Source organism: Perca fluviatilis, chromosome 5 (assembly GCF_010015445.1).
Source record: "Perca fluviatilis chromosome 5, GENO_Pfluv_1.0, whole genome shotgun sequence".
Classification (NCBI taxonomy): domain Eukaryota; kingdom Metazoa; phylum Chordata; class Actinopteri; order Perciformes; family Percidae; genus Perca; species Perca fluviatilis.
In genome coordinates this window covers 30,154,370-30,181,827 of record NC_053116.1, presented here as the reverse complement: position 1 = coordinate 30,181,827, position 27,458 = coordinate 30,154,370, and the positions used below count along the sequence as shown (strand labels likewise).

Below are 27,458 nucleotides of genomic sequence, written 5' to 3'. Positions count from 1 at the left end.
GTCAGTTATTTGCAAAGCAAGTCTCTTACTCTTTTTTTTTTTTTTTCCTTTCTGTGCTCTTTTTGTTCTCCAGTTCCTCTTCCAGCAGATGGGAATGGTGGTGTGCTTTGTGAAGATCCACATCCGCCCTTACATGGACGACATCTTCACCCTCATCAGAGTGAGTAACTGTGTCAACAACCCCCTTTATTTTCCTGTGACTCAGGCAAACAGCTGTAAACTCTTAATTGCACTCAGTTGTGCTCACCACTTCCCTTATTAGGAGTAATGTGTTCAGGGCCCCTGGATGAAGTCTGGCCCCATGTAAGTAAGTAAGTAAGTAAAGTTTATTTGTATAGCACCTTTCACAGATAAAAATCAGAAAGTGCTTCACAACAAAATGTAATACAACAAATTAAAGTACAACAAAATGTAAATACAAATAAAAAACATAACAACCATAAAAAACCCTTGACTAACTAAAAGCCTGCTTGAGTAGGAGAGGCTTCAATTGCTTTTTAAAAGATTCAACAGAATTCATGTCACACAGCAGTTCACATCATGTGTGGTGTGGTACTTAATAGCGAGATTAAAGAGGCTGCGGGACAGGGAGAGTGAGAAAAAGTTATTTGGGTAATATTCTTTTTACTCTCCCTTTTTATGCAGTTAAAATTACACTTTCTAACCGCAGATCAGCTCCTGTTGTCCAATTCAGAGAAATCTGGTGAGACCTCCTGACATTCACCCTTATCACATGATGTGGAGCAACTGCTAAAGCCATAGCCCTTGCACTTGCACAAACACACTTGTCTAGCACATAATCATAGCAAGGCACAAAATATCATATGACTGTCCTTGTGTCGGAATCTCGGTAAGCCTGTTACCGGCACTTTTGCAATGGCAGTAACTCCTCCTGGAGAAAGTAATTGAGAGAACTGGACCACTGCGCCTCATGTCCCTCTGAGTTAATAAATGGTGAGTGAAACAAAGAATCTATTCATTTTTGCTCCAGCTCAGCTCCTGCATCCAGATGAGGGGGCTGGAATAGTCATTCAGGATGTACACTCACTTGCTCTCTAGTCAGCTGCCACAGGCAGGGAAAGCAGGAAGTTGGGGGCTGCTTGAGACCTCTGGTCACTGACAAAACACCTCTGCCAGATCTCACAGCTGAAGCCCATTGACTGTCTGACGTATTGCGTGACTTCAAGTCCTCCACCTTAACTCCAATTGCTATTATCTCTAATGTACGCAGTGGCCGTGCCGAGATTTTCCAAAATCGTGTCATATGCCACACAGACCTGATGTCAGTCCCAGTTGACAGGAAATTGTCTCCATTGCTCAACATCTAGTATCATGACGCTCCTTCTCTGCCTCTGGCACGTGAAAGCTTTGTATTTCCAGAGGGAAATCTGTCCAAACGTCCATCTCACACTCAGCTCATTGATGGAAACACATTTTGACCCAATTCTTCAGACCCACAAAACATTATAGGAGAGCAAGGTGGATGAGGTAGAGCTTTGTACTTAGTGCTTTGGATGTACCCTCTGAATATTGAAATGTAATATTACTATTATTACTATATTATATTCAGAAATTGGCCTTACAGGAATTGAGGTCACTCTTACTTAGGACAAACGTACAACTTATGACATACAGCAGTCACATCTGTCTGTTAGTTTAGGGATTATTAGTTTTGTGCATTTTTTAGATCACACTGTACATTTGAGGATAGTTTTGGCCATGGGTTTCTCTAACAGTGAGACCTCCTACTATTATTTAATTGTTTTCGTTTAGTAAGGTAGTAAACTCATCAGGTAAGCGATAATAATTATAATCGGAAATTCTGTAGTAGACATTTGTTTGATAGTATAACAATCCCTTTTAGAGCTGTATAGTAGCTGAATGTGTTCTGCTGGTGTGCTAAATAAAGCAAGGACATTATTCTCTGAGTTTATTAGTTGTTGAATAAATAGTACATATGATGGTATTCTAATTCATGCCAACATCGTATGCTCTGTCCTGTAGGAGTACTGGACACCAAACAACCCCATGCAGAACACCATCATCCTTCTGATCGAGCAGATTGTGGTGGCGCTGGGTGGAGAGTTCAAGCTCTACCTGCCTCAGCTTATCCCACACATGTTGCGTGTCTTCATGCACGACAACAGCACCGGGCGCAGTGTTACCATCAAGGTCAGTGCAATGTGGTGTAGTTCAAATGTCAAAATCACCAATGCTGCTGTGCGATTATAGGCCTACACCTGGCTAAAGTAGTGTATCTCATTATTTTTCATGAATTTAAAAGTACATGTGATAAAAGGGTACACCAAAGGTACAACCACCAGAATTCAATGAAAAGCTGCTGAATATAAGCTGCTGTAACTCCTAATAATGCTAGATAACAACTCATGCTAATATATTATTATTATTATTATTATTATTGTATAAGGTTTCTTTAGCAGTAACACATAAACACATTTAAGTAAAATATAATTTTCTTGTTTGTGATAAGATGAGAAAATAGAAATTACAAGTTGAGCCTTTGGGCCCTATTTTAACGATCTGAAACGCAAGTATCAAACGTGAAACGCAAGTAGCTTTGTGGGCGGATCTCGGGCGCTGTTGCTATTATACCCGCGGGATAAATGACTCTTGCGCCCGACGTAAATCTAAAATGGGTTGGTCTGAAGTAGCTAGGTGTGGTTTGGGCGTAACGTGCAATAAACCAATTAGAGCGTCATCTCCCATTCCTTTTAAGAGCAGGCGCGCTTGTTCTATGGCAGATTGCTATTATGACGGCGGATTTGCCTGGCACACGCCAGTGGGAGCTGTCCGAGATGCGGCAAAGTAATAAATGCCCGTCTTGGCCGGGTGGCGATGTTGCTGCGTCCTCTTGGGCGCATCTCCTCAAGTCTGGAGAGGATTGCTGCAGCCATGGAGCGTGGGTCTCCAAACGCACCACCTGCAGCTGTTTTGCCCCTTCCTCCTCCCCCCACTCCATCTCCGTCCACCCGCTCCACCACTCCCGGACCAGATTCCGCCGGAGTGTCCAATCCCGCCATAGTTCAACATCAACATCCTTAATTCCTCCAATATTTCCTCATTTATGTCATCAACACATCTATGATTCATGGAAATGTTGTGTAAAACACAACAAGCCACAAAGAATGCTGCGACTTTTTGAGGACTGTACTGTAAAGTGCCTCCTGATCGATCCAAACACCTGAAGCGCATAATCAGTAATATTTTTCTTTGTAATTATGTATGGTTTGCAAAAATGGGAACTGCTGCCTCCGTGTAGATAAGAGAAGCAAAGTGTATGCGCGTTGTGCACACACTACATTATGGCCAAGCATGCGCCCCTAAAATAGCATCTGAATAACGCGCTACTGACTTTAGACCAGGTTTTTCCTGGTCAGTGGCGGAATTGTTTTCTGAAACTGCAAAATAGCACCAGGGAATGTTTGCGCCTGAACACGCCTCCTCTTTTCGCTGAACCGCCCCCGGGAGCGCAAATACATTCCCTAATTTACCGACGTGCGTCTGTGGAGGGAAAAGTCCGCTGTGCGTTGGGTGCAAAATAGGAATGATACATGCGTCGGTGTACAAAGGCAGTTGCGCTGAGTGCAAGATAGGGCCCTATAACTGGGACACATGGATGATTAACATGTCAGAATTACAGATCAAATAAGAAATTCAAGGACTTGTGTGAAATTCAGGTATTGCAGCAGTAAAACTTACAGAATTAATCAGGTAAGAATAAACATACACATACAACTCTAATTGAAAAAAATAAAAACAATAAAGATTTAACAAATTGAGATGTTACAGAAATCAATCCAGTAAGGCTGGAATTAAAATTGTGTTCATGGAGCCCTCAGCAGAGGCTTAGCAAAAAAAAAGAAGCTTGGAAACAGGTTAATGCTTCCTTGAATGAATGCTTATGCAGCAATATGAGCAATAGCTGATATAAAAAAAAAAGAAATTGAGTCATTTGAAAATACGTGCAATAAAAACAGACCAAACTGCCTGGCATAGGCAGTGTCATCACTGAGTGCGTGTACTTTTCAATGATGCACTCCCTGCATATTGCATCATGTTCCAAGTCCTCGAGCAATGCATCATTTTCCATTTGTACAGTCATTTGTTTCCTTTAACATAATTTAACTGGTGGTCTCAGTTCAAAGAGTATGTCTAACTCTCACTTTCAAATTGGCATGGATGACAATTATTCAGTCCTACCTAGATACATTTGGTAATGCTCTGAGAAAACCTTTAGTAGCCTAAACATCTGTAATATAAATGCCTGAGACTGTCAGTGTCAGCATGTTGTCATGCTTACTTTTTTACGGTTAGCAAATTTGGGGGATTATATCAGTTCCTCCTCTATTTGGTGGATCATATTTTAATATGCAGCTTTCCTTGTTGTCCACAAAGTGCTGTATGCAGTACAGAATTGATACATTCCACACTAGAACAGGTAAATAACCTGATTAGTCACAGTCAGATGAAGGTAAAAAAGGTATATATGGAATGATCTGAATCCTTCATACCATTTGATAATCTGATCCAACTAATCAATCATCCTGTCATTCTATCAACAACAAAAATGACTGACTTGAGATTTAAAGCTACCCTGGGGAGTTTTCGATCACTAACAGCACTTTGGAGCAATATTTTTATAAACGCTTCTCCGTACGTAGCATGCAAGCTTCATGATACACATTCCTGATGACAGTGTAACGTTATGCCACTAATCAGCAGTTTGTGGCAGTAATGCACCAAGAAAGGTAGCAAAGCACGGAGCGGCAGTTTCATCACTCTGACATCTCTTCACAACAACATAATGCATGTCTATAGGTCCTGTGTGTGTATTTCGGGCCTATGTGTGTGTAACAACGGAAATAAAATAGAATTTTCCGAAGAGAGATTAATAAAGTTTTTTTTTTTTCTTCTTTTTGACAAAATGTGTGTTTGATTAACCACAACGTAACACATTTGTGGACTGCTGTTGTTAGCATTCTAGCTCCAGCAGTTTATTTTTACAACCTGACCCACACTATTTCCTGTTCTCCCTGCTTTTTGCCACACCACGTGAATACATTTCGTCAGGCGTGACTGTGCTGTAAGAATTCTCCAAGCAAGACAAACCCTGTGCAAGAGAAAGATGTATAGGAAAGAGGTAGGCGGGAATAGGTAGCTGTAATCAAGAGTAAAGTAAAGAGTTAAAGTCTAGTGCCCATAATAGTTGACCGCTTAGCTCACTTTGACTCTGTACTCTGATTAATGGAGAAAAAGTTTTGTGTCATAAATCTGGTGGAGGAAGTGCAATAACTAGATTGAAAAGATCATATGTCAGATTTGAGTTGTCATTTGAGTAGATAACGTAATTTTGCCAGCACTGCCTAGAGGAGTGTGTGTTTTTAAAAGTAACCTCATCACTCCACACTATTTCAGAAGGCACAGGAGCTCAGTCCACATTTGACTTATTTGGGTGCTGTTTTCTGTTAGCGGTTTCCATCGATATCCATCAAGACCATTCAGGTCTAAGCCATTCACTTACGATGCAGAAGTTCAAAGATCATATACCTGTAGCTAACACACTCTCCCGTTTCAGCAGCTGCTGCCAGTAGTGGTCTGGGTTTTCCCTCAAACCTTAAATCATGGTTTGGGCACAGACCACAAAGACAGAATCATAAGAAGCACGGTCATCAAGTGCTCTCTCCTCTGGTGCTGTTTTGTCTGAGATTCTGCAGTATTAGATAACCCAGCAGCCCACAGTCTGGTTAGTCCATAACTCAGGCCTGGTCTGGAGCCTAATCTTTAGCAGTGGATGGGGGTCACAAAGTGGGGGAACTGGGAATCGGGTTTCCCTCTAGTCCAAAGGAGAAGAAAAGAAAAACATACTCCCATCAGGAGCTGTTCTGTTCAGCCACCACCCCCAGCACACACACACACGCACACTTGTACACCTCCACCATGGCTTCCTGCTGTCTCGCCGTGCACAATTTAGACATGGGGGTGGAGGTGCGATGCCATGAAGTGGTCATGGTATGTGTGTGTTGGGGGCTGGGGTGGGTTTGTTCACTGCAGCATACGTCACCCTTTAAGACCACCATCTATCCATGCACACTCCTCACACATGCTCAACGCAACATGATGTGACCATGAGACGAAACTACAGAACCACACAGCTAATGTTACACACTTTATTTAAGTTGTGTTGACAATTAGCTGGCTGGATGGAGGCGACACTCATAACATCCATTGAGCCCTGCAACGCTGATCCCTTTTATGAATTTAGAACTTTATAGTCGGACATGAATTCAGACATGAATCTTAATCTTTCTCTCGTAGCTTCTTAAAGGTTTTTCTCATACATTTCTATTTGTTTTATGTGACCATATGTGTTTATTTGTTTGTTATTTTTGTTCACAATTGTTTTGCGTTTTTCCCAAAGAAAAGCTTAAATGTGCTCTAAAGATCTCCGGTGGGAATCAAACCACAGACATTAAAATGACATAGTACTCATAGGATAGTATACGACACGCCCCACATGGTATGTTTCTGTGTGGAGTTTTTGAAATATGCTATATTTGTAGCTCTATTCCACAGGATTATATTTTATGGTCCGTGGTGTGTAAATGCATAAATAAGATATTCGCTCATTCATTCACTCATAAGAATGCAAAATGTTCCTGGAAGGCTAGCATGTTTGCCAGCACCTTCCTGAAATAAAACCCCATCCGGCTTATCTTGGGGGATTCCTGAAAAAGGCCATTTAGCCATAACAAGCTCATTAAAATCAACTGCTCATGTTAAGTGTTGCGGTATGCGGGACTGAGCAGCGTGTGCTCTCCTTTGCAGATGCTCAACGCCATCCAGCTGTTTGGTGCCAACCTAGATGACTACCTGCACTTGCTGCTGCCGCCCATTGTCAAACTGTTTGATGCCTCTGATGTGCCCCTGCAGGCCCGCAAGTCAGTACTCCACACGGCTGTCCCTGTGCTCATGTAGTTGTGGTTTTGAATCTAGTTGAAATCTATTCTCACTGGATCTCACACAGTAGTGACTTTATTTATGTAACTTTGTTGTATTATCTCCTGAATTGATTTTGATTGTATATACACAAAATTCTTTTACTATACTAGACCTATGATACCAAAAAGAAGAACAGGGTTCCACTGGTAGTATTAATTACAGCATACCATTGTTACGTGCACTTTTGAGTCCTTTGGAGCAGGCCATGTCTCTCTGTCCTGCTAATGTTTAAGTGAAGCTGAGCGTTTTGTGTTTATCGCTTTTTTTCCTCTGTTTGGCTCAGGGTTGCCTTGGAGACACTGGACCGGCTGACCGAGTCCCTGGACTTCACTGACTATGCTTCACGCATTATCCACCCGATTGTTCGGACACTTGACAGCACGCCTGAGCTTCGCTCCACCTCTATGGACACCCTGTCCTCGCTAGTCTTCCAGTTGGGAAAAAAGGTAGCTATAGCTGTCCCCAGGGCTCCTTTTAGATGTAGCTATTATTCAAAAGACTACTTCCAGCCTTCCTACTGCTGGCTTTACATGAACAGCATTTCGGTAACCATCCACCCCCCACAGTCTTTATTACTTCCTGCCAGACTGCTGATGTCATTGGCCATTTGGTGGCGGGGGGTGTTTATGAGAGTGGATGAGGTCACGTTCACCCCTGCCTTTCCTCCCAAGTTTTCCCCTCCTTATACTTGACCCCTCCTATCATTTGGGGCTCAACCTCAGAACCACCAGCCCACATGCAGCCTCGTCTGGCAACTAACGTGCAGGGGAAGCTTTTGATCTGATACTCATTGTGGTTAGAGACAAGTGCAGGATACTCCGTTATTTGGCTTCTGGTGTGGGGAAAAAGGTAGACAGGCAAAACCACATAAAGCACACATACACCCTTTTATTTACCCTTTTCCCTTTATTTTCAGTACCAGATCTTCATCCCCATGGTGAACAAAGTGATGCTGAAGCATCGGATCAACCACCAGCGTTATGACATACTCATATGTCGCATTGTTAAGGTAAGTCCCCACAAAAACATATTAAAGCAATTGATACTATGCACATTTCCAACATGTCTCCTAAATTCATTGTTCTTTACCTCTTGGCTAGTCAGGCCCAAACATTATAACCCTCCATGACACAAAGTAACTGCACATGGTCAAGCAATAAATTACATAATCATAAATAAATGACTTGCTTATGTGCAATACATGCATCATAAGCAAGTCATTACCATGCTCTGTTTATCAACAGTTATCCCTCAGGAAGGAAATGCACTTCTACAATCATAAAGCATGTTTTGAGGCCTGACTCAACAGTTTGTCTGTGGGTGGCCTGTTGGTGCCGTGTGTGTGTGTGTGTGTGTGTGTGTGTGTGTGTGTGTGTGTGTGTGTGTGTGTGTGTGTGTGTGTGTGTGTGTGTGTGTGTGTGTGTGTGTGTGTGTGTGTGTGTGTGTGTGTGTGTGTGTGTGTGTGGCCGTTATAGGGCTATACTCTGGCTGAGGAGGAAGAGGACCCTCTAATCTTCCAACATCGCCATCTTCGTGGTAACCAAGGTGATGCTCTGGTCAGCGGGCCTGTAGAGGCGGGGCCTATGAAGAAGCTTCATGTCAGCACTACTGCACTTCAGAAGGTCAGAAGGGATAATTGACATTTTACTTTTAAAAAACGGGTTTTTGAGTTATACTTCCATAGTTTTTTATATATATTTATATATATATATCCACTGTTGGTTTCACTGGCATGGTTGTTGACTGCACCTATAGTGATTGTGCACAGTAAACAGCCCATAGTTTACTTGTAGTGATGACATAAGGACCAACAGACCAGATGCTTATATTCGGGGCCCACGGGGTCACTGAATATGAAAATGATGTGAATCATATGCTGTGGCTTATGGTTGAATACCCATGAGAGATTGACACGCAGACTGATGCGTTGCACGGTGTTCTCCACCACCACCATCATCAAAGCACCAAATGAGGCAATATTTTGGAAGAACGCGAATGTGATGACCAGTAGCAAAAGATTTATGTGCGCATCTCAGCCAGGTCATCCCACACACATTACCTGTGACACTCCGATCTGGAGAAACTGTGTTGCTCCCACGTAGTTCCCAGCGACGTCTGAGATGGATGATTTCTTTCTCTTCACAGGCTTGGGGTGCTGCCAGAAAGGTGTCCAAAGATGATTGGCTGGAGTGGCTGAGGCGCTTGAGTGTCGTGCTACTCAAGGAGTCGTCCTCCCCAGCTCTGCGATCATGCTGGTCACTAGCACAAACCTACATCCCTCTCGCCAGGTACACCACTTCTTTCGGGTCTACCTCCTCCCTCTATAAGGAATAGAGGGAGGAGAAAGTTTTTTCTTGTCATAGTTGTCAGTGTTCCACATCCATTATAACCGCTAAAAACATTCACATAATTGCCATATTAATGTAGAGACATAGAATGATAGAGCAAAGAATTGAAAGCTCTGTCTTTCTGCTTCATACCTCTAGTATTAGTGTTAGTGGACAGCCACTGTTGAGCAAAGCAACGCAACTGATTTTGTAGATCCACTCATCCATGCAGAGCTTCTCAGTTACCAGCTTTAGCTTCTATAGTTTCCAGATATGACTGAATGTGTGTAATTGTAAATGTGAAGCAGATTGTTACTGGAAAATACTATAAATGCGCTGTGATCAAAGCTATAAAACAACATTGGACCTGGCTATACAGTGATCCTTTTTACAAGCTATAGAATAATTTAGCTTCTTATGGATTTGCTGGTCACCAAAATTCAGTTAAAGCCTGCTTTTGCAAAATATCATAAATGTAATGTCACACATTGTGGTTATTTGTTTTAATGTGTAAATGCTGTGTCTGTGGTCCACAGGGACCTGTTCAACGCAGCCTTCCTGTCTTGTTGGTCTGAGCTGAGTGAGGACCAGCAGGATGAGCTCATCCGCAGCATTGAATTAGCTCTCACCTCCCAGGACATCGCTGAGGTCACACAGACTCTGCTCAACCTGGCAGAGTTCATGGAGCACAGTGACAAGGTTAGCATTAAACTGCAGCAGCTACATTGACTACAGGATCACTGTAATACAATTTACACTGAAGGATTGATCATGTCATGTTTTTATTTATTGCAGGTCTATTTTAGTAGAATTTTCTAAATTCAAAGTTTGATATTAGGTAGTGCATTTTGAAAGCGTGATAAATAAAGCTTTTACTGCCTCATAGAATTTAATCCCAAACCACCCATCATAAAGGATTAGATGTTATTCATTACTACCAATGACTCAACTATAACTTGCCCATTTTTTGAGCTTTTTATATACAAACTGTCCAGCCCCTTTGTGGAACAAAAAGAACATGCTATTTGGATGTCCATGACATTACATGCACAACATGATGTTGAAATAACATTTGAAATCAGGCTGTACTTTCATGGGTCTCCAGCTGGCAATGCAGCAGCATTCAAATCTCATTTGTTTTAATCTTGTCTTTGTGGAATCAACAATGACGGTTTACTTGGCTCTGTTAATTTTATGCCTTTCTTTATCATCAAAGTATCTTTACACTTAGTAAAGTTGTGCATGAACGTATTCAGTGTTTTAAATTTATGTATCTGCTCAAAAATTCAAATGGTGAACCAGATGCAAAACAGAGTTCATGACCACGAATAACAGAACCTACATGTAGGTGCGAAGTAAATGTATGAAACCACCCAAGTCTCCTCATTTGCCCACGTTATATTTCTCAACAGTAACATTAATAGTCACAATAAAAGAGCGGATCAGAAAACATTGCCATCATTACAACGTGGCTGTTATCATTGTGATAAAAATCCGAACAGGAACTGTTCTGAAGGAGATAACACTTAATACCACAGCAATACTTTTTCCACCGGTATTGTAAGACTACTAAAACGTTAACAGAGAAAGCCTTTCAGGATGGCACTTTCCCCCTAGTGAACTGTTTGATCACGCATGTTGAGCTAATTAGTGATGGTACTGTTCTGTTGAGGGCAGAGACCTTCGTGGCTGGGTCATAATAAAGCATTTCAGCGGGGTGACCCCTGCTGTGAGGCTGCAGTAGAAACACATACAAAGTGTTGTATTCTGGGTCAGTGGAAAGAAGGGCATAAGACGTTTTCTGTAGGCTACCAGACATCCCTTTTTTACGGTAACTCAATTGCTACACCAAACCACCTTATTTCAGTACTTCACAGTAATTGCGTTATAGTGTACCTTAAATATTACTATTACAAATTGGTTATTTTATTCAATTTGTTTCCTTTTGCAGGGCCCTCTGCCTCTCAGAGACGATAATGGCATCGTGCTGCTTGGCGAGAGAGCTGCCAAATGTCGCGCCTACGCCAAAGCTTTGCACTACAAAGAGCTGGAGTTTCAGAAAGGTCCTTCTCCTCTCATCCTGGAGGCTCTTATCAGGTAGGTGGTCTGCAAACTTTTAGTATGAGAAAAAAACATGTCCTTTATAAACTGTGAGAAGTTGAACTTAGTCTTTCTTCATTACAGTATTTGACTGAAAAGAGTAACTTTCCTTTACATGAACAGGGAAAATAACTATATTTAACAGTCCACCTATCTTATTGAATGATTGTGTAATTTCTCCTTTGGTCCCACTTTAATAGTTTTTTTAAATTTAAATTACATTAGAGTCAAATAAATATGTAGCTTCTTTCAAAGCTGTATGTAGCTTTTAACTTTGAATAAATATTTAACTTTGAAGGTAATTAACTTTGAGATCATAACATAATTCAGTGTTTTTAATTCAGAGGTCTGCTCCTGTTAGTGTGGATTCATCCTCGTCACAAAAACTAGGCTTGACAGGTGCCTCTGTGAGAGTTATTGCATTAGAAGTTATTGCTTAAAGACAAACATTAAACTATTCTCTCAAAGTCAATTTTTATTTTAATAAATACACAAAAATTTATACTACACATAATCCTCCCATAAGCCTTTGATATCTTCTGTCATCTTTTCCATCCTCTTTTCTCATCCTTCTTTATTTCTATGCCTTTGGCATGGCATGGAGAAATCTGTTTTCCAGGCATCTAATTGGATGCTTGCCTCCTTTTCATCTATGAGTGTCTGGACTTGTGTTTCTCAGGGGCCTGTTTTCAATTTCTCAGGAGCCTTGATGATGATGAATGATGGGAGCCAGCACTCTGGTGGTTTCAATATCCCCATCTGGTTCTCACCTCTCCAGGATTTCCCATAAAAGATCTAGACACTGGTGTGCAAAAAGCACCACGTAAACCTGGATCTACTGAGTTGTTGCTGTACTTAAAAAAAAAAAAAAAAAAAAAAAAATAAAAGAGGCATTCTCACTGCTACTTTAGTACCTGATGAGTCATGGTGTTTGTAGATGAGTTTGCGATGATTTCAGGAATTGTATGCTCTTTTATGGAAATTCAGGGTATTCAATCTGAATTGGTGACATTCTCATAATAGTACATATTTTCTAACTGTAGCTTCTGAATGATGTGTGAGGGATTTTAAGAAAATCTAAATATTTAGTCTGTGGTTCGACTATATTCTCAGGCACCAAAGTTTTGGAAAGAGCCAGGAAATTGGTCACATTTTCCCTATTTTTTACCAACAACAGAGGAACATTGTTAATTGAGCATGCGGCCTATGGTGTTGATGGTACATCATGCAGTGTCATTAAATTGACTTGGATTGGCCATTTGTTTCTGTTTTTATTAGATTTAGTTGAATTTGACACTGGTAGAAGGAATTTGAAATTAAGTTAGTACAGTGTGTGTATGTTCAGATGTATAGAAGGCTGCAAACTGTTAAGCAAAATCTAATCTTATGCTAGTCATCCAGAGTGGCTTTTGTGCATTATTTTACTCAACTGCTCAAATGTTCTTGAAGTGCTCATATTATGCTTTTTGGCTTTCCCCCTTTCTTTATTGTGTTATATATCTATTTGTGCACGTTATAGGTTTACAAAGTGAAAAAGCCCAAACTCCACCCCAAATGGACTTACCATCTCCAACAGAAAACACTGTTCACAAACTGCTCCAAACAGCTCTATTGTAGTCCAGCCTTTACTTCCGTGACGAACGTGCGTCACTTTGTAACACGTTATAATGCTCGCCCTCATACTCTGCAACTGACTAGCTAGCAGTACTTACTGCGCATGTGCGACTCTCAACAAAGACGGTACAGAAGTTAGATGCCTCACTCTGTAGCTAAAACAGAGAGCTCAACACACAGGGTGAAAAGAGGAGCTGAGGCAATGTGCAGTACAACAAATATATGGTGTTTTCTGAAAATTAAACCACATAAACCTATTCTGGTACAACTTCTAAATACAAATATGAACCTGAAAATGAGCATAATATGAGCACTTTAATGTATGAGTGGAAAGGGGTGGACACACTAACAGGAACGCTGGTACAAGGTAATGCAGTCCAGTAGCCACGCAATGTACTACCTTTGTGAACCTTAAGATGTTCTACTTTTGTTATTACTGCGACAGGTGTGTAGATTACACCTGTCTGATAAAAAGAACACTTCATACACCTTATAAGTATAGGTGTGTGTGTGTGTGTGTGTGTGTGTGTAGTATGTATGTATGTATGTATACACACAATATAATGCAATCCATATAGTTAAATAGTTTCTATGATTCTTTGGGTTTAACAAAAGAGGAGCCCAGAGGTCAAATTCACCTTTACACAATATATTTATTATTGGTGCAGCTATCGATTACTTTAGTAATCGAGTATTCTACCGATTATTACATTAATTGAGTAATCGGATAAAAAATACTTTTTCTTTATAGTAAATAGCAATAGTAAATTTACAAAACAACTGTTTCATTTTTAGAAAAGCAACAATTGTATTCCTTAAATTGTAAGCACTGGGCGCATGGGCCCCCCAGCCCCTAAAATAGGTGGCTAGGCGTACATTTTTGGTGGCCCAAATGTAAATCTTTTTCGTCCCCCTTCCCCTTCATGCCTCTGGGTCTTTACACTGCATATACAAAAAAGCTGTCACAAAGCCCAGGTTAATGTGACTGTACAAAGCTAACAGCAGGGCTATTTAACTATACTGTTCAGGAGGACACATTTTCAGAAGGCTGATCTGATTTGAAGTTTAGAAAGAATGAAGACTGAATGAATGAAGACGGCATGGTCTGATGACGTCATTCACGTGCATATTAAGTAGCCATGTGCAGGAGGCGCTGGTAAAGATAGAGGGGGCTGCTTTGTCTCTGCCAGCAGTTTACCAACAGCTTTCGTTTTAGCTTGTTTTCAAAACATTTGCTATTTGCAGAGTAGCATGCTGTAGTAAAACGCTGGACCAGAGACTGCAGATGTTAATGTTACCTTGTATAACTTGTCTGCTCTGTGACACACTGTACAGATTTTTTTTTTGGAGCTTAAAATGATCCCAAACTTCCAGTTGTTTTCGCCACTTGTTTCTTTTCTTAGCCCCTCACTATTTTCGCTCACTATCTTCATTTTGTAATCCCGCCGTCAATCTCCAGCAGCGTCAACCCGTTGTGCGACCGTATTAATCATCTGTGCGGAAACATTGCGGTATGCATCGTTAGTTACATTGTTTAAACAAAACTTCGAGGCGTAGAATTTTGCATCAATGATTTTCAGTAATCAAATTATTCGAGTTACTCGAGGAATCGTTTCAGCCCTAATATTTATCGAATAATAACTTTTGGCAGCCCTATTCACTTAAGTTGAACTCTTCAGAAAACTTACCAAAAAAAGTATAAATTACTTTTGTAGCAGTTGGGTTTCCTAAGTAAAGCTTGTTAGTCATTAGAATTGTGTTGTACCGTCAATAGTAACTGACCTCTTATAGATGCAGTTGAACCATCCACCGCTTTTCAAGGTCTGCTTTTGTTGTTGGATATAGAAAGACCTGGTCATCTTATCACCATCCCCTTTGGGTGTCCTTCATTTCACCGTGGTCATCTTTTCTAAAGGACAGGGATACATGTCCAGCTTTTATTAGATTTTTACTCTTTTACTCTACTTGTAAAAGGAAGAGAATTTCACTAAGCCTACCACTGAGCCTGTATAGGCAGTGGTCCCTGTCTGTAGGTATTTGAATGCTCAAAGGAGTTCTTTGTTGGTTCAAAGCGTAGCAAAACGGTGTTATTGTTTTCAAGGTAGTCAACCTAGAGGCATTTAAGTTGACGGGCAGAATAGAGTGTGCGTATGTGTGTGTGGTCTTCATTCCTGCATTTGGCTTAGGTGCCCTGGGACCTTTGGAAAATATGTCAGTAGATGATCCAAGAGTCAGAGGTCGGTGGTTCAAGGCAAATATGTCGCTATTATTGGACAAGAATGGACACAAAATCTCCATTGAGTTTGTCACGTTTCAACTGTGCTATTAAACGAAAAGAATAGTGTTGAAAAAACCTGTTTGAGACGGGTTATACCACTCTTTTAAAAAATATGTTTATTTTCTATCACATAAAACAACATAATTACAGCGCTGTACACATTTTACAAATGACCCATTTCCGTCATCAATGGTTTAGGTTTTACAATAAAATGCAGTGTAATTCATAGGAAGTACTTTCGGTGGTTAATCCCATTCCAGCAACTCACAAAGATAATTAGTTCCTACCAGTTGTTAATGATTTATACCTGAACCAGACCACTCTGGACTGATTCTTGCTACTACCCATAAATGGCTTGTGTTAACTACAACATACATCCTAATGCTTTCAAGACAAACGAGAGAAGGAATCAAAATCCAGTTACCCATACGGGACAGTGGTAAAAGAGCATCTATCAAAGCTTTTGAAAAATAAAATATTTTACTGATAAATACACAAAATGAACTACAATTTACAATCAACCACAGCAAAAACATTACACATTCATCTGACTGAAACTTAACTAGACCATCAAACTACATTTTCATTCCTTTCGCAGTCATGGGAAAGCACAATTTGGTTAAACAGGTATTAGTGAGATCTCTCAGCATTCATGCGTATGATCTCGGTCCAGAACACACAGCTGAAGCACTTATGGTTGAAAATTCACTGGCCGGACCTTCATCTCCACTTTCTTGAGGGAGTAGTTGGACCCATGCCAGCCATACCAAGTGATCCCATCTGCATTCTTTGTTATGTGCTGACCGTAGCGGTAAAAAACGCCATTCAAGTTTGAGTCAGTGCAGCAGTTGTACCAGTAACCACCTGGAAGGAGATGAAGGAAAAATAAATAGACTTAATGTTAATTTGGAGGGAAATATGTATCTACTAATGACTGCAAGGATGGATTTCCGTGGGTTTCTGTGGCATTAATAATTTACCTTTGCGCAGGGAAGCACAGTCATCCACACATTTGTCATTGTCCTTGTTGACGGTGCTGAAGTTGGTGTTGTTGTGGTAACGCAAGGAGTCTCCAGCGTTCCCGCTGTAGTTGGCAAGGAAGAGCTTGTAGCTGTTTAGCTCATTACCCACGGTGAAAAAGCCATACTCGGCATAGCGTGTCACTCCAGCCCAGTCCTGCATTGGAAAACACATAACAGAGAGGGACAGTTATAAAACCTGAGAATATTGTGTGTCATGGTCTGCCTAACGTCTCTAAAAAGGAGTTTGATTTATTATGAATTTTCTTACGCTCAGTACCCATAGAAACAAATTGGTTCTGTGTTTATGCCCTTTTACTTTTGGCAATGAAATGGGTCGTACATGCGTTAAAGCTTACATGGGTACCATGTTTTCCAACACGTACCTCCATCTCGATCCTGAGCATACTGGGCTGCCTTGTTAGACGGAAGATGTTGTCATTGCCGAGCCAGAAGTCTCCGCGGATGGATCCAAATCCACTTTTGTACTGCTTCCAGTCACGGTTGAATGATGTCAGGCCGACTTTGCGCCTTTGGATCAAAGTCCAGCCACCTCCATTTGTCTCCATGTCACAGAAGACCTGAAAGTATTTACCAAAATATTATATAATGTGATACCTCACTATCACCTTTTACACCTAAAAGTACACAACACTGAAATAATAATAATTCTTACGTTCAGCTCAGGTGTACCAAGAAACTCATCTTTAGGCAGTTTGTACTCGCCAGAAATCTTGTAGTTCTTGCTGTACAGGGATGCACAGTCATATGTGGCATCTGGAAAAAAGAATCTCTTCAGTTATCATAAAACCATATGCAGTTTCTTAAAAATGTGAATGCCATAAATTCTCACAGCTTTATGGATATCCGAGTGATTGGGCAGATGAAAAAGTGTCCTTTACCCCCTCCAAAAGCAAAATCGATCAAAACAGAGGGGAATATGCACAGCATGGCTCCGATTTTTGCATACTTCCCCTCTTTTACTCCTGTTGCAGTATGGTGATGCGATTAATAGGGCTATGAGATCACTATGGCGCAATGAGGCCAATACTTTAAAAAGTCTGTGTAAAAGAAAAAGCGATGGAAACCTTCCACTTCTTCTAATCTTTGCATCCCTTCCTGTTCTGCCCTCCTCTCTCTAATTTACTCAAGTTTTAAAAAGGCCTCTGTGTTCCCTTTGCCAGTGACATAAATGTGGCCCTGCTAGACCACACAGTTAAGGTATTGAAATAATAAACTACGTCATGCCTGGTTAACCTCTCTGCAGCAGCCAGAGCTGATTAGTGGTGTGTAAAGTTCAGATGAATGTCGGCGATGATTTGGCTTTGATGGAGCTCTTTATGGACAGCCCTGCAGATGGGACTTCAGCTCCAAATTAATGCTTTTGACTGCTGTCGGGCAGCTCAGATAAGTGTGTGCACTGTAATCTACCTCGCAACCAATTCACAGCAATTTTCTGAGACCCACAAAGCAGTGGACAAGGCTGATTATAGTTTTTCACAGCTAAGATATATATATATATATATATATATATATATATATATATATAAATATAAATAAATGAGTGTCTTGTGTGCAAACTAGTTGGCCTATTTAAGGACATTCCAGTGAAATGATGGCTTGTTATTTAGAAGAGTATATCTTTTCAACTTCTTGTAAATTATTCAAATTAAACTGATAATTGAATTGAAAACAAAATTGAGACAGGCTGAAAAGGTTGGTAGACAAACAGTACATTTATAAGTTCAGTCATATCTTAAATATTTGTCCATGTGTGGAAATAATTTTGACACCTGGAGTGTGAATTCGACACCAGACCAACTGTTCAACAGGCTATAGAGAGATGATGATGAAAAGAGAGTTGTCAATTATGCAGGTTTAATTCAATTCAATTTTATTTATAGTGTCAAGTCATAACCGAACTTATTTCAGGACACTTTACATATAGAGTAGGTCTAGACCACACTATAATTTACAGAGAGCCAACAATTCCCCCAAGATTGCATTGCGTTTGGTGGCGAGAGTAACTGATATCAGTGACATGTTAGTCACTGATGGATGTGTGAACATTTTACAAACTCTCTCCAGGACTATTTTGTTTATGTAAATTGATTTCATGTGAATTCATTTTGGCAAAAAAAAACTGTTAAACAGAAAATTATTTCTGCAATTTTTGAGATGTTATGACACCAACCAGCAGCACACAGAACTTTGGTCAGTATGTCATTGAATTCCTACTCTATTAACAGCTGTTAAAAAGTGGTGATGCTCACCTGATGAAGTCTGAGTAGCAGACTGCAGGGTTTGTAGCTGCATGATCTCCACACGGTTGTTGATCTCTGAGTACTTGCTCTCTGCCTCCGTGACCCGAGCTTCTTGCTGCCGATTGTTCTTGTCCAGCTCCATTATTTGCTTCACAATGCTCATCATGTCCATCTCCTGCTTGCGACTCATCTCCTCCATGAGACTAGTCAGATTGGCCACCTGAACCTTGAGAGAGCGCACCTCATCACAGCACTGAGCCTTGGGGGGCTTTGGAGGTGCCAGTCTCTTCCTGGGATTCTGTGCCCATGTCTCAGCCAACAGTAGCAGTGTGACCCCCAGAGCCACTATGCTCAAATTTACTTTTGCCATTTTCTAGATTTTAAATTTTTTTTTTTGATTGCTTTCAGTATTCAAGAGTAGTCTATCCCTGTAGAAGCTCTTTGCCGGAAATATCAAACGGACAATAGCTTTGGCTGACCAGTTGAGTTGGAGCTCCTCTTTGACCAAAGGCTCCCCCAGACTCTGTCTTATATCCACAGTGAAGCCCTCCTCTGCCTGAACATCTTAAATATTTTGCATGTGGGTCCTCCCCCTCTCTCCCAGTGCGCACCAGTCACCGTGCTGACCCTCTCCAACCTTCAAGGTGGAGGACCTTTCCAATCCCTTTCCAATTTCCAAGTTCTTAACATGCCAAGAGACGTGTGAAGTAATTTAAGTACTCTTAATTGTAGGTTAAAATTTCTATTGATGCTACCTTTTTTGTCAGATGTTGAAACATGCATGTTTTCTGCAGAGCCTTTCAGCATCAAATTTCAAAGGATATTGATACAAGGAGAGGCTTAGTAAAACCTTGAGGATAAAATTAGGCCAAAATACAGTTTCCATTAAGCGGAAAGAATTTGTTCAGGAGAAGACAGGCAAAGTCTGAATATGCTGTCTACATGTGTAAAGGCTTAACATTTTGCCACCACACATGTGCTGCATTTTTTTTAAGTAGCTAAAATGGTATACTGTTACCTACTAGAGAACAACAGAATGAAGTGATATTCTTGTGGCTTTGATGAATAACAGAAGGGTCCTGCTGTCTTATAGCACAGACAACGCTGACATTGGTGTTAATGTTGTTGTTGTTTTTTTTATTCATATACCGCCAAATCACAACAGTAGTTATCTCATGACACTTGTCGTATAGAGCAGGTCTAGACCATACTCTTCTACTAGAGCTAAAATATGATAATATGGATAGTAATAATATGGAAGATAAATCAATAATTGGTTTTCAACCTTTAGTTTATTCAGGAGAGTTTAACTGAGAAATTGCCTGTTAACTGACAAAAAAAGAGCCTCTTCAGATCAATGAGTCGCTGTCCTGCATAGTCACTGTCCAGCTGGTGATTAATACTGCTGCTCTTAGTTTTTTGACGTGTGTAAATAAATGAGTGCATATGTGGACCCACTCATAAAAACATTGCTCCACAGTACTACAAGTGGTCAAAACTCCACAGGGTACATTTGAGGCAAATGTATACATTTTCTAAAAAGGACTAAAGGAGCACAATAGTTTAGTGTTTTTTGTAATACTGTACACTATTGGAAAGAAACACTCATGGCACATACAATGGTCATTGTGGTTGGAGCCAAATGTGTAACACCTACAATTGTGGATGGTACAAAGCAGCCTTGTGAAAGTGTTCATTGGTGGTTTGAACCACCATTTACAACCTGGTGCTGAATGTGGTGCGTTTGTGTGGCTAAATGACAATGTTTGCAAAATTCCTGCTTTTGTGTCAGCTTCTCTATTTAACATTTCTAACAGGCCAATTGCTGGCTGCGGGTGGAAATAACACCTTTGCATTGTTAGACATCAGGGAGGCTTTCTTGAATCTCCAATCTGTGGAATGTCTAGCTCATCCCAGCTTCCCTGAGGAGCTGCCAGCCTTGCCATCTTAGAGGAGACGCCTTTAGAGATTAAGGCCAAAGGGGTGGTTGTGGGGTTTTGGGGGGGTTTATGCCTTGGGTGTTGAGACAACCGATCATGCGTGACTTTTATGATACTCAGCTATGTGTGATCATTGCTGTGCAAAATAGGTGAACTGCCATGATGAAGTGCCAGAGTATGCTGTAAATACAGGGAGTTGTGCGTAACAACTTTAACTGAGACATGGCTGAACCAGGACATTCCTGTCAGTTTTTACTTGAATTTTATGGCTTTGCACTCCTCCACATGGACAGGAATGGAGTGTCTGGAAAAGGCAGGGATTGAGGCGTTTGCACATCCATAGACGAGAAACAATTTTGACAGTATATGTATGAAAACACAACATTGAGCTACTCTTTTTTTATTTATTTATTTATTTTTAAGCCTTTTAAAGACCAAAAGATTTGCCTCAAATGTACACTGTGGAGTCTTTGACCACTTGTAGCACTGTGGAGCAATGTTTTGTGAGTGGGTCAGTATCTAGTGTATGTTCACATGGATGATGCGATACACATTCCTGTTAAAACTTAACATCTATAAGTGAAAATATTTTACAATTGCACTATTTACAATTCGAGACACCATAATTCCCAAAATGTATCCCTATTTATGCCATGGCTTGCGTTTTAATTTCTTGTACTGTACGTTACCCTGCACTGTACAGGACCGCATGAGAAGTTATATAAATGTATGTAACCCATGGAAGCACAAAGCTTGGAGCGGAGGGGCATATAGGGTTGACGGAATATCACCACTATGAAACAGATATAAAACTTGACACTTTTACCTTTGTCTCCCATCTTATTACATGATATTGCATTACTAGCAGAGACCTTGTTGTTTTTTTAACCGTAGGCTTTTTTTTGTCCCTCTTGCCAAATGTTTGGCAGGCGTCTGTCACTTTTCCTCACTTGGTCAGGCAAACAAATAAGGAAACACTTTGGATCGTTCTGCTGTGCATCATCTTTGTGTCATGGAAACTGTGGTTCAGAGCACAAATTGCCAAATATTACATAATTAATGGTCTTTTATTGCTTTGATGTTTCACAGTGTTGAAGCTACATGTTTGGATGTGTATAGCTCGTCCTTCAACTGGATATTTTTATCCTTGAATGTTGCTGGCCACTTCTTACATCTGGTCACCGCTTTGCAATTTCCCATGTACGTTTTTATTTATTTATTTTTATTTTATTTTAATATTGACCTGTGCTTTTAGTTTCCTGTATTTGTTTGATTTGTAAGACACATATGGGAGTAATAAGCCATTTGTCGTCTTTATACAAACATAATAGGTTGCCTTCATGTTCAGTTTGCTGCAATGTTTTTAATTGCCAGACAAATTCTGCACTCTGGTTAGATCATAGGCATGACCCTCTTCTCGATTTCCCCCCTTTGTCAAAAAATAACAACAACAACTCTCCATAATGTCATGGTCAGCCCCACTGTTTGTGTGGCTCAGTCACATGTATCTACTGGTGCTTATAGCAAAAAACTGCAAACAAATATGATGATTTCAGGGTAGGTTCAGTCACCACATAATGATCTCCTGGATATTCATTCTTGCCATTATATTTTAAAATCGTCCTATGATATCTACCAGAGAGAAACTATTTAAAGGTAATCCAGTTAAGATAAGTATCTTTCTATGATATGTTAAATATACTGTAATTGAGTTACATTACAAACTAGTTCTAACTCTGTTGCCAACCGCAGAAAGTTTACTGGTCTGAATGTTTGCTCTATTTTTTAACCTTAGCTTCTGTCAAAATAATAGCTTAACTAATAATATTACAAAAATAATGTAATGTTTGATGGTGCGTAGTGCCTGTTGACCTCACTATAAATCTTAACCTTAAGTCATTGATGTGCGTCAGTCTCTTGGAAAAATGTGGATAATTTGCCTTCCTGGATTTTCTCATTGTGAGTCACATATCACTTTCCAGCAATGCATCCCAGCGGCATCACTTTCCTCTGGTCCTGGACTCTGTCATTCAGTGCTTGTACAAGAAAGTCCAGATGGATGCTGTTTTATATGTTTAGCATCACGCTGTTTTCCCCTTCAAAACAGCTTCTTTAAACAGCATTTACCCTCTAACTATGTCTCACCAGGCTCTGTGTGAAAAATGCAGGGCTCCTCTTAACATTAGAGGTATTCACTAAGCCTACCCAAAGCCGCCTTCTTTATATGACTTCCTTGGGAAGCCCACACATTTCATTGAACAGATTTTTTCCTTTGCCCTGTAAGACAGGTTGGACACCCTGCTGTGCTTTGCAGCAGTCATCTATCTTTGATAAGTGCGAGCTGACGAAACAAAGTGGTGTTAGTCAGAACGTTCTCACAGACGGCTTTTGTGTCCCTAAATACACTGGAAAAACATTTTGTAATCAAACAGTGACCACTGGGGCCTAGCTGTCATCGGAGAACTCATGGGTTCAATTACAGGAAAGGCAGGAGGTAAAAGCAGGAGCCAGCGGATTCCAGGGCCTCTATCTCAAAACTTTGAATTACATAATCTTTATTAACAGTAACCTATTCCACCTGTCAGCTCTGTCTGCACAGAAGATCCTCAGTTTGAATTCTACAAATGTTATTGTTTTGGCTTATTTGAAGGCATTATATTTCCTTGTGAGGCTTGCACTCTGTAGTTTGTGAATCATTAATATATTCTGTGTTTAGATAAACAAAACATTTCAAAGGATGGAAATTGGAAATGGGCTCCCTGTGATTCACTTCATGATCGTTATTTAGTTTTAAGAAAAAATTTTGTTCTTTAATGTAAGAAAGCAGGTTTGCTGGATTTCTTTTACATTAACCAATACTATTGGTATTGGTAGTTATTAACATAGTCTAGCTTAATTATTAGCACAGTTTGAATTGAAATTACATGCCGATGGGATGGATATTATCCTTTTTATAAGACAAGTATACCTAGGTTACCATGGATTTGAATTTTAAAATAATACATTGCATAATGATCTGCATCTCAGTTAAACCTGGTCACGTATAGGGGTGAAATAAACTGTTCCATATTTTCCATAATGAAGGAGACCGTATGCACCAGTGTATCCAGCTCTTAGAGTGGCAGACTTTATGCCCTGGCAGACCATCAAGAGGTCTGGTGGCTTAAGCTGGAGATGACTACCAGGTGGCGTCTTGTTGTCGCACATCGTATGCAGGTCAGGCAGCGGCCATCTGCTCGCCACCCTTCAAACCAGTAGCTGGGACAGACAGTACAGGAGGGGAAGAATGGTGGATTAGCCACTATCCCTTTTATAAGAATTCCCCCTGCTTTTTGTACATTTGGCCATGTGGCACTTCTTCAGAGAGACGTTTCGTGACACTGGGATGTAAAAATTGTGGGACAGAAAACCATTTGTGCCAGCATCTAGGGATCCCATTGTTTTTTTGTTTGTTTTTTAGCTTTGTGGGTATTAGAGTGATCTCAGGCATTTAAGTAGGTCTAACCGTTAATTGAGGTGTGTGAAAATGCAGAAAACTCTTACTTTGTTTAATGAAGTTGTATAAGCTTTAACTACTTCTGTATCTATCTCCATGCACCTAGAATTCCTCAATAACTATGAACACAGTGTAACCAGTACAAGTATAAAAACTATAAATATACTAAATACTTTTGCCTCTTTGACCAATAGCTGGTACTTTGCTGCTTTATGACTCTACTACTACTACTACGACGACACTACTCGTTCCCATTTGTTTGGGAGAAAACTCAATTATAGCACGAGTCAATTTCAATAGAACAAAATAAAAAATAAATATCATGAACTGGCATCTTTCATCGGAAATCTTTAATGGATAATTTCACTTAAAAAATGTAGTCAATATGTCACCCGCGGAAACCAGAAACATAGTATACATATGTCTTTGTCCACATTGCAACAGCAACATTCCAATGAGGTAGCTGTAAGGATTTTTTTTGGAGGCCACTGGAGACGCTTTGTTCTGTTGGCCTCTTGACCTGAAGGTGAGGAGCCCAGGAGACACATTCTGCAGTGGTGTCCCAGTCTGGTGATACTGTGGTGTAAACATGGGTGGAATGGTTTCTCTGGCTGATGTCTCAATGGACCCCCTAACACGTCAACTTCCTTGAGAAAAAAAATAAAAAGTTGCGTGAAATTATGCAATCGATCTGTTTTCTCTATATACTGTATACTATATCAACAGGGACATATTTTTCATTATTTGCGATACCCCTGTTTATTTACCCTTTTCCTGTGTACAATTCCACATTTCAAAGTACTAAACTTTATGATAAGCTTCACTGGGAGAGCTGATTTTGGTCATTTCAAAGAAATTCTTTAAAAGTCAAGGGATACTAAGTGTTTCCTCATGCTGCGGCATCTGCTCGGTGACGAAACAACCACCTTCTTGTCTTGACGTTTGTTAAGAAATGAGAGACAAAGGGCTAGTCAGATGGTGTCAGAGATGAGTTCAACCCTCCTTTAGCCACACACATCCCGGGGCAATCTGGAAGGAAGCAGGTGAGGTAACCACTTTCTATCCCTCCATGCTTATCTCATGCAGTGATGCATTGCTGTTTCGTAAGACACAGAGGCCAAGATCTACAGTATATGACAACATGTTGTGCATCATTTCCAGAGAAGATGTGTGAGTTTTACAAGTTTAAGATTTAAGTCCATATTTTAGATGGTGTTGAATGACACTGTTCAAATATGATTTTGAACTGTTATTATCTGAATAAAAGATGGAGCGTTAGGTATGTCAAAACATTTAAGAGCTCCTATTGTGCTCCTCATCAACATCATATTTGTACTCTTGGGGTCTCCTAGAATAGTTTTACATGGTTTGATGTTCTCATACTGCCCATTGCTGCAGTACCTCCACCTGAAACACTGTGTGAGCTTTTGGCCCACCTTCCTGAAAAGCCCAGTCTGGTTTGATTGGTCAGCTGGCCCACTCTGTTGTGATTGGTCAACCAAATTGAAACAAGCCACTGGGCGGGCTGTGCTTGCTCAAGCAGCACCTATGGGCAACATTTGAAAAACTGGGCTTGCTTTCTCAATCAATGACGTCATTAATCATCTATTACAACACAATACACACAAAAAAAAAAAAAAACAAAAAAAAAAAAAAAAAAAAAAAAAAATTTAAAAAAAAAAAATTAATATCTGGGAGATTCAGAAAATAGCAAATGGTAAGATGAAGAATGTCAGTATTAAGCAGCAGTATTTTTTAGATAACTCATTTGTACACAAAACAAAGTAAAAAGCATGTTGATTTGTCTTTGTTAGAAAGGGCTTATAGAAATAAATCAGCCTTGCCTTAACCTGCCTTCATTCATCAACTGATTCACGTGCCAGTAGTCCAGTATCATTTTCTTTCAAAGCTGGTTTTGCTGCTAAAAACACATCCAGCTGAAAAAATAGGAATGTTTTGGACCAATTCATGTCAATCATTCTCTAATTGCCCATGACTGATGTCTGAGTGGGATTGTCGGTGCAACGTTTTCTGGACGGAGAAGGAAAACGAATGTAGTTCATGCTACACTGGTCACTGTGATAAAATGAACAAAGGAGAATCATTTGAAGTTCATGAAGGTTTGCATTCTTAAATTTCTTTAAAAATGCTAAATGTGTTATAGCTTAATTTTTCTTCTTTATACAGTAGCGCTTTTGTGTGTGTTGTGTGTGTGTGTGTGTGTGTGTGTGTGTGTGTGTGTGTGTGTGTGTGTGTGTGTGTGTGTGTGTGTGTGTGTGTGTGTGTGTGTGTGTGTGTGTGTGTGTGTGTGTGTGTGTGTGTGTGTGTGTGTGTGTGTGTGTGTGTGTTGAGGATTTTCATACTTGTGCCACCTGAATAAAAGAACTGTTTTGTTAAACACGCTGATGTAGTGACTCCCACTGCTTGACATGTTTTCTTGTAAACATGAGGTCATCTTGGATGGGCCTTCTCATGCCCTGTTGTCTTGGGAAGTGTTTGTTTCAGAGACATTGGTTGAAGCAGTGTAGTGAGTGTTGTCAGCAAAGTTCCACCTCCACACGTTTCTTATTTGTAGTCTTCTCGGACAAGGCCTGTGCAATGGAAAGAACTCACCTAAGGTGCTAGATAGTTGGATTCATTCTGTCTGGGAATATTGTTGATTGCATTTTGGCTGCCACACGAATGAATTTTTTTATTTTTTATTTTAGGCACAAAGTCCAAAGAATTGTCAGACAGCTAGTGTCACTTTTCCGGCAATGGAGCAAACGTAAGGCTCAGTGGTGTGAAAGACCTGCCACTTTAATGGACCAGCTAAGCAGTTGCTCTTTCTGCTTGCCTTAGTCACATGTAATGATTTGTGAGGACCGAATCAAACCATGAACCAAACATTTTAAATGTATATGGGCAGCATTTTCTCTTTTGTAAAGTGATCAAACTAACTTCTTGCCCAACTCCACTAGTTTGTGATTCACATTGTGATTTTTTCATATTTAACCTCTACATACGGTTCAACTCCTATTTGAACCGTTTGCTAGATTTTTTTTGTGTGTGCATGCTTTGACAATGCAGTAACTGGGTTTGGCAGTTCACAACTTGCACCTAATGAGAGACCTGCAGGACAGTGTCAGTGCACCAGTCTTCAGTGATGAATTAATGTACTTCCATTGAAAGCCTGTTGATAACATTTGCCAATATTATATAAGATGTTTTTAAGAAATATCCAAACTTACAAATATGTTTACAGCATTTAAACCCAAAGTGAATCAATTCAATGGACATTGATTCAGCTTTTCCTTGAACCGTGATTAGATAGCCATTCCCATTTTGAACTTATTATGTTCAACATTATGGAATGGAGTCAGCATTTGGCAAGCAAAGGGCCCAAAAAGCAGTAAGGATT

General features: G+C 40.2%; 2 protein-coding genes across 2 annotated transcripts in view; one reads left to right on the top strand and one right to left on the bottom strand.

Annotated features, from left to right (window-relative positions):
• The window catches only part of mtor (mechanistic target of rapamycin kinase), a 96,610-nt gene that overhangs the window by 18,013 nt on the left and 51,139 nt on the right, over positions 1–27,458 (top strand). Inside the window, 9 exon segments of the mRNA XM_039799787.1 lie at positions 74–160; positions 2,005–2,172; positions 6,847–6,959; positions 7,304–7,466; positions 7,937–8,029; positions 8,496–8,642; positions 9,166–9,308; positions 9,884–10,046; positions 11,299–11,444. Coding sequence (XP_039655721.1) covers positions 74–160; positions 2,005–2,172; positions 6,847–6,959; positions 7,304–7,466; positions 7,937–8,029; positions 8,496–8,642; positions 9,166–9,308; positions 9,884–10,046; positions 11,299–11,444 — 1,223 coding nt within the window.
• On the bottom strand, positions 15,433–19,150 carry angptl7 (angiopoietin-like 7). The gene is made up of 5 exons (XM_039799788.1): positions 18,632–19,150; positions 17,035–17,135; positions 16,745–16,939; positions 16,320–16,515; positions 15,433–16,203 (listed from the first exon to the last, which is right to left on the bottom strand). Exons 1-5 carry the CDS (start codon positions 18,990–18,992, stop codon positions 16,031–16,033), a joined length of 1,026 nt encoding a protein of 341 aa, XP_039655722.1. The 5' UTR covers positions 18,993–19,150; the 3' UTR covers positions 15,433–16,030.

Excerpts from the sequence above, each read along its gene's own strand:
- angptl7 (XM_039799788.1), bottom strand. The coding sequence starts at position 18,992 with ATGGCAAAAGTAAATTTGAGCATAGTGGCTCTGGGGGTCACACTGCTA. Across the intron at positions 17,136-18,631 it reads TGCTACTCAGACTTCATCAG|ATGCCACATATGACTGTGCA; the intron begins GTGAGCATCACC and ends TCTTTTTTCCAG. Across the intron at positions 16,516-16,744 it reads TGCTCAGGATCGAGATGGAG|GACTGGGCTGGAGTGACACG; the intron begins GTACGTGTTGGA and ends TTTCCAATGCAG.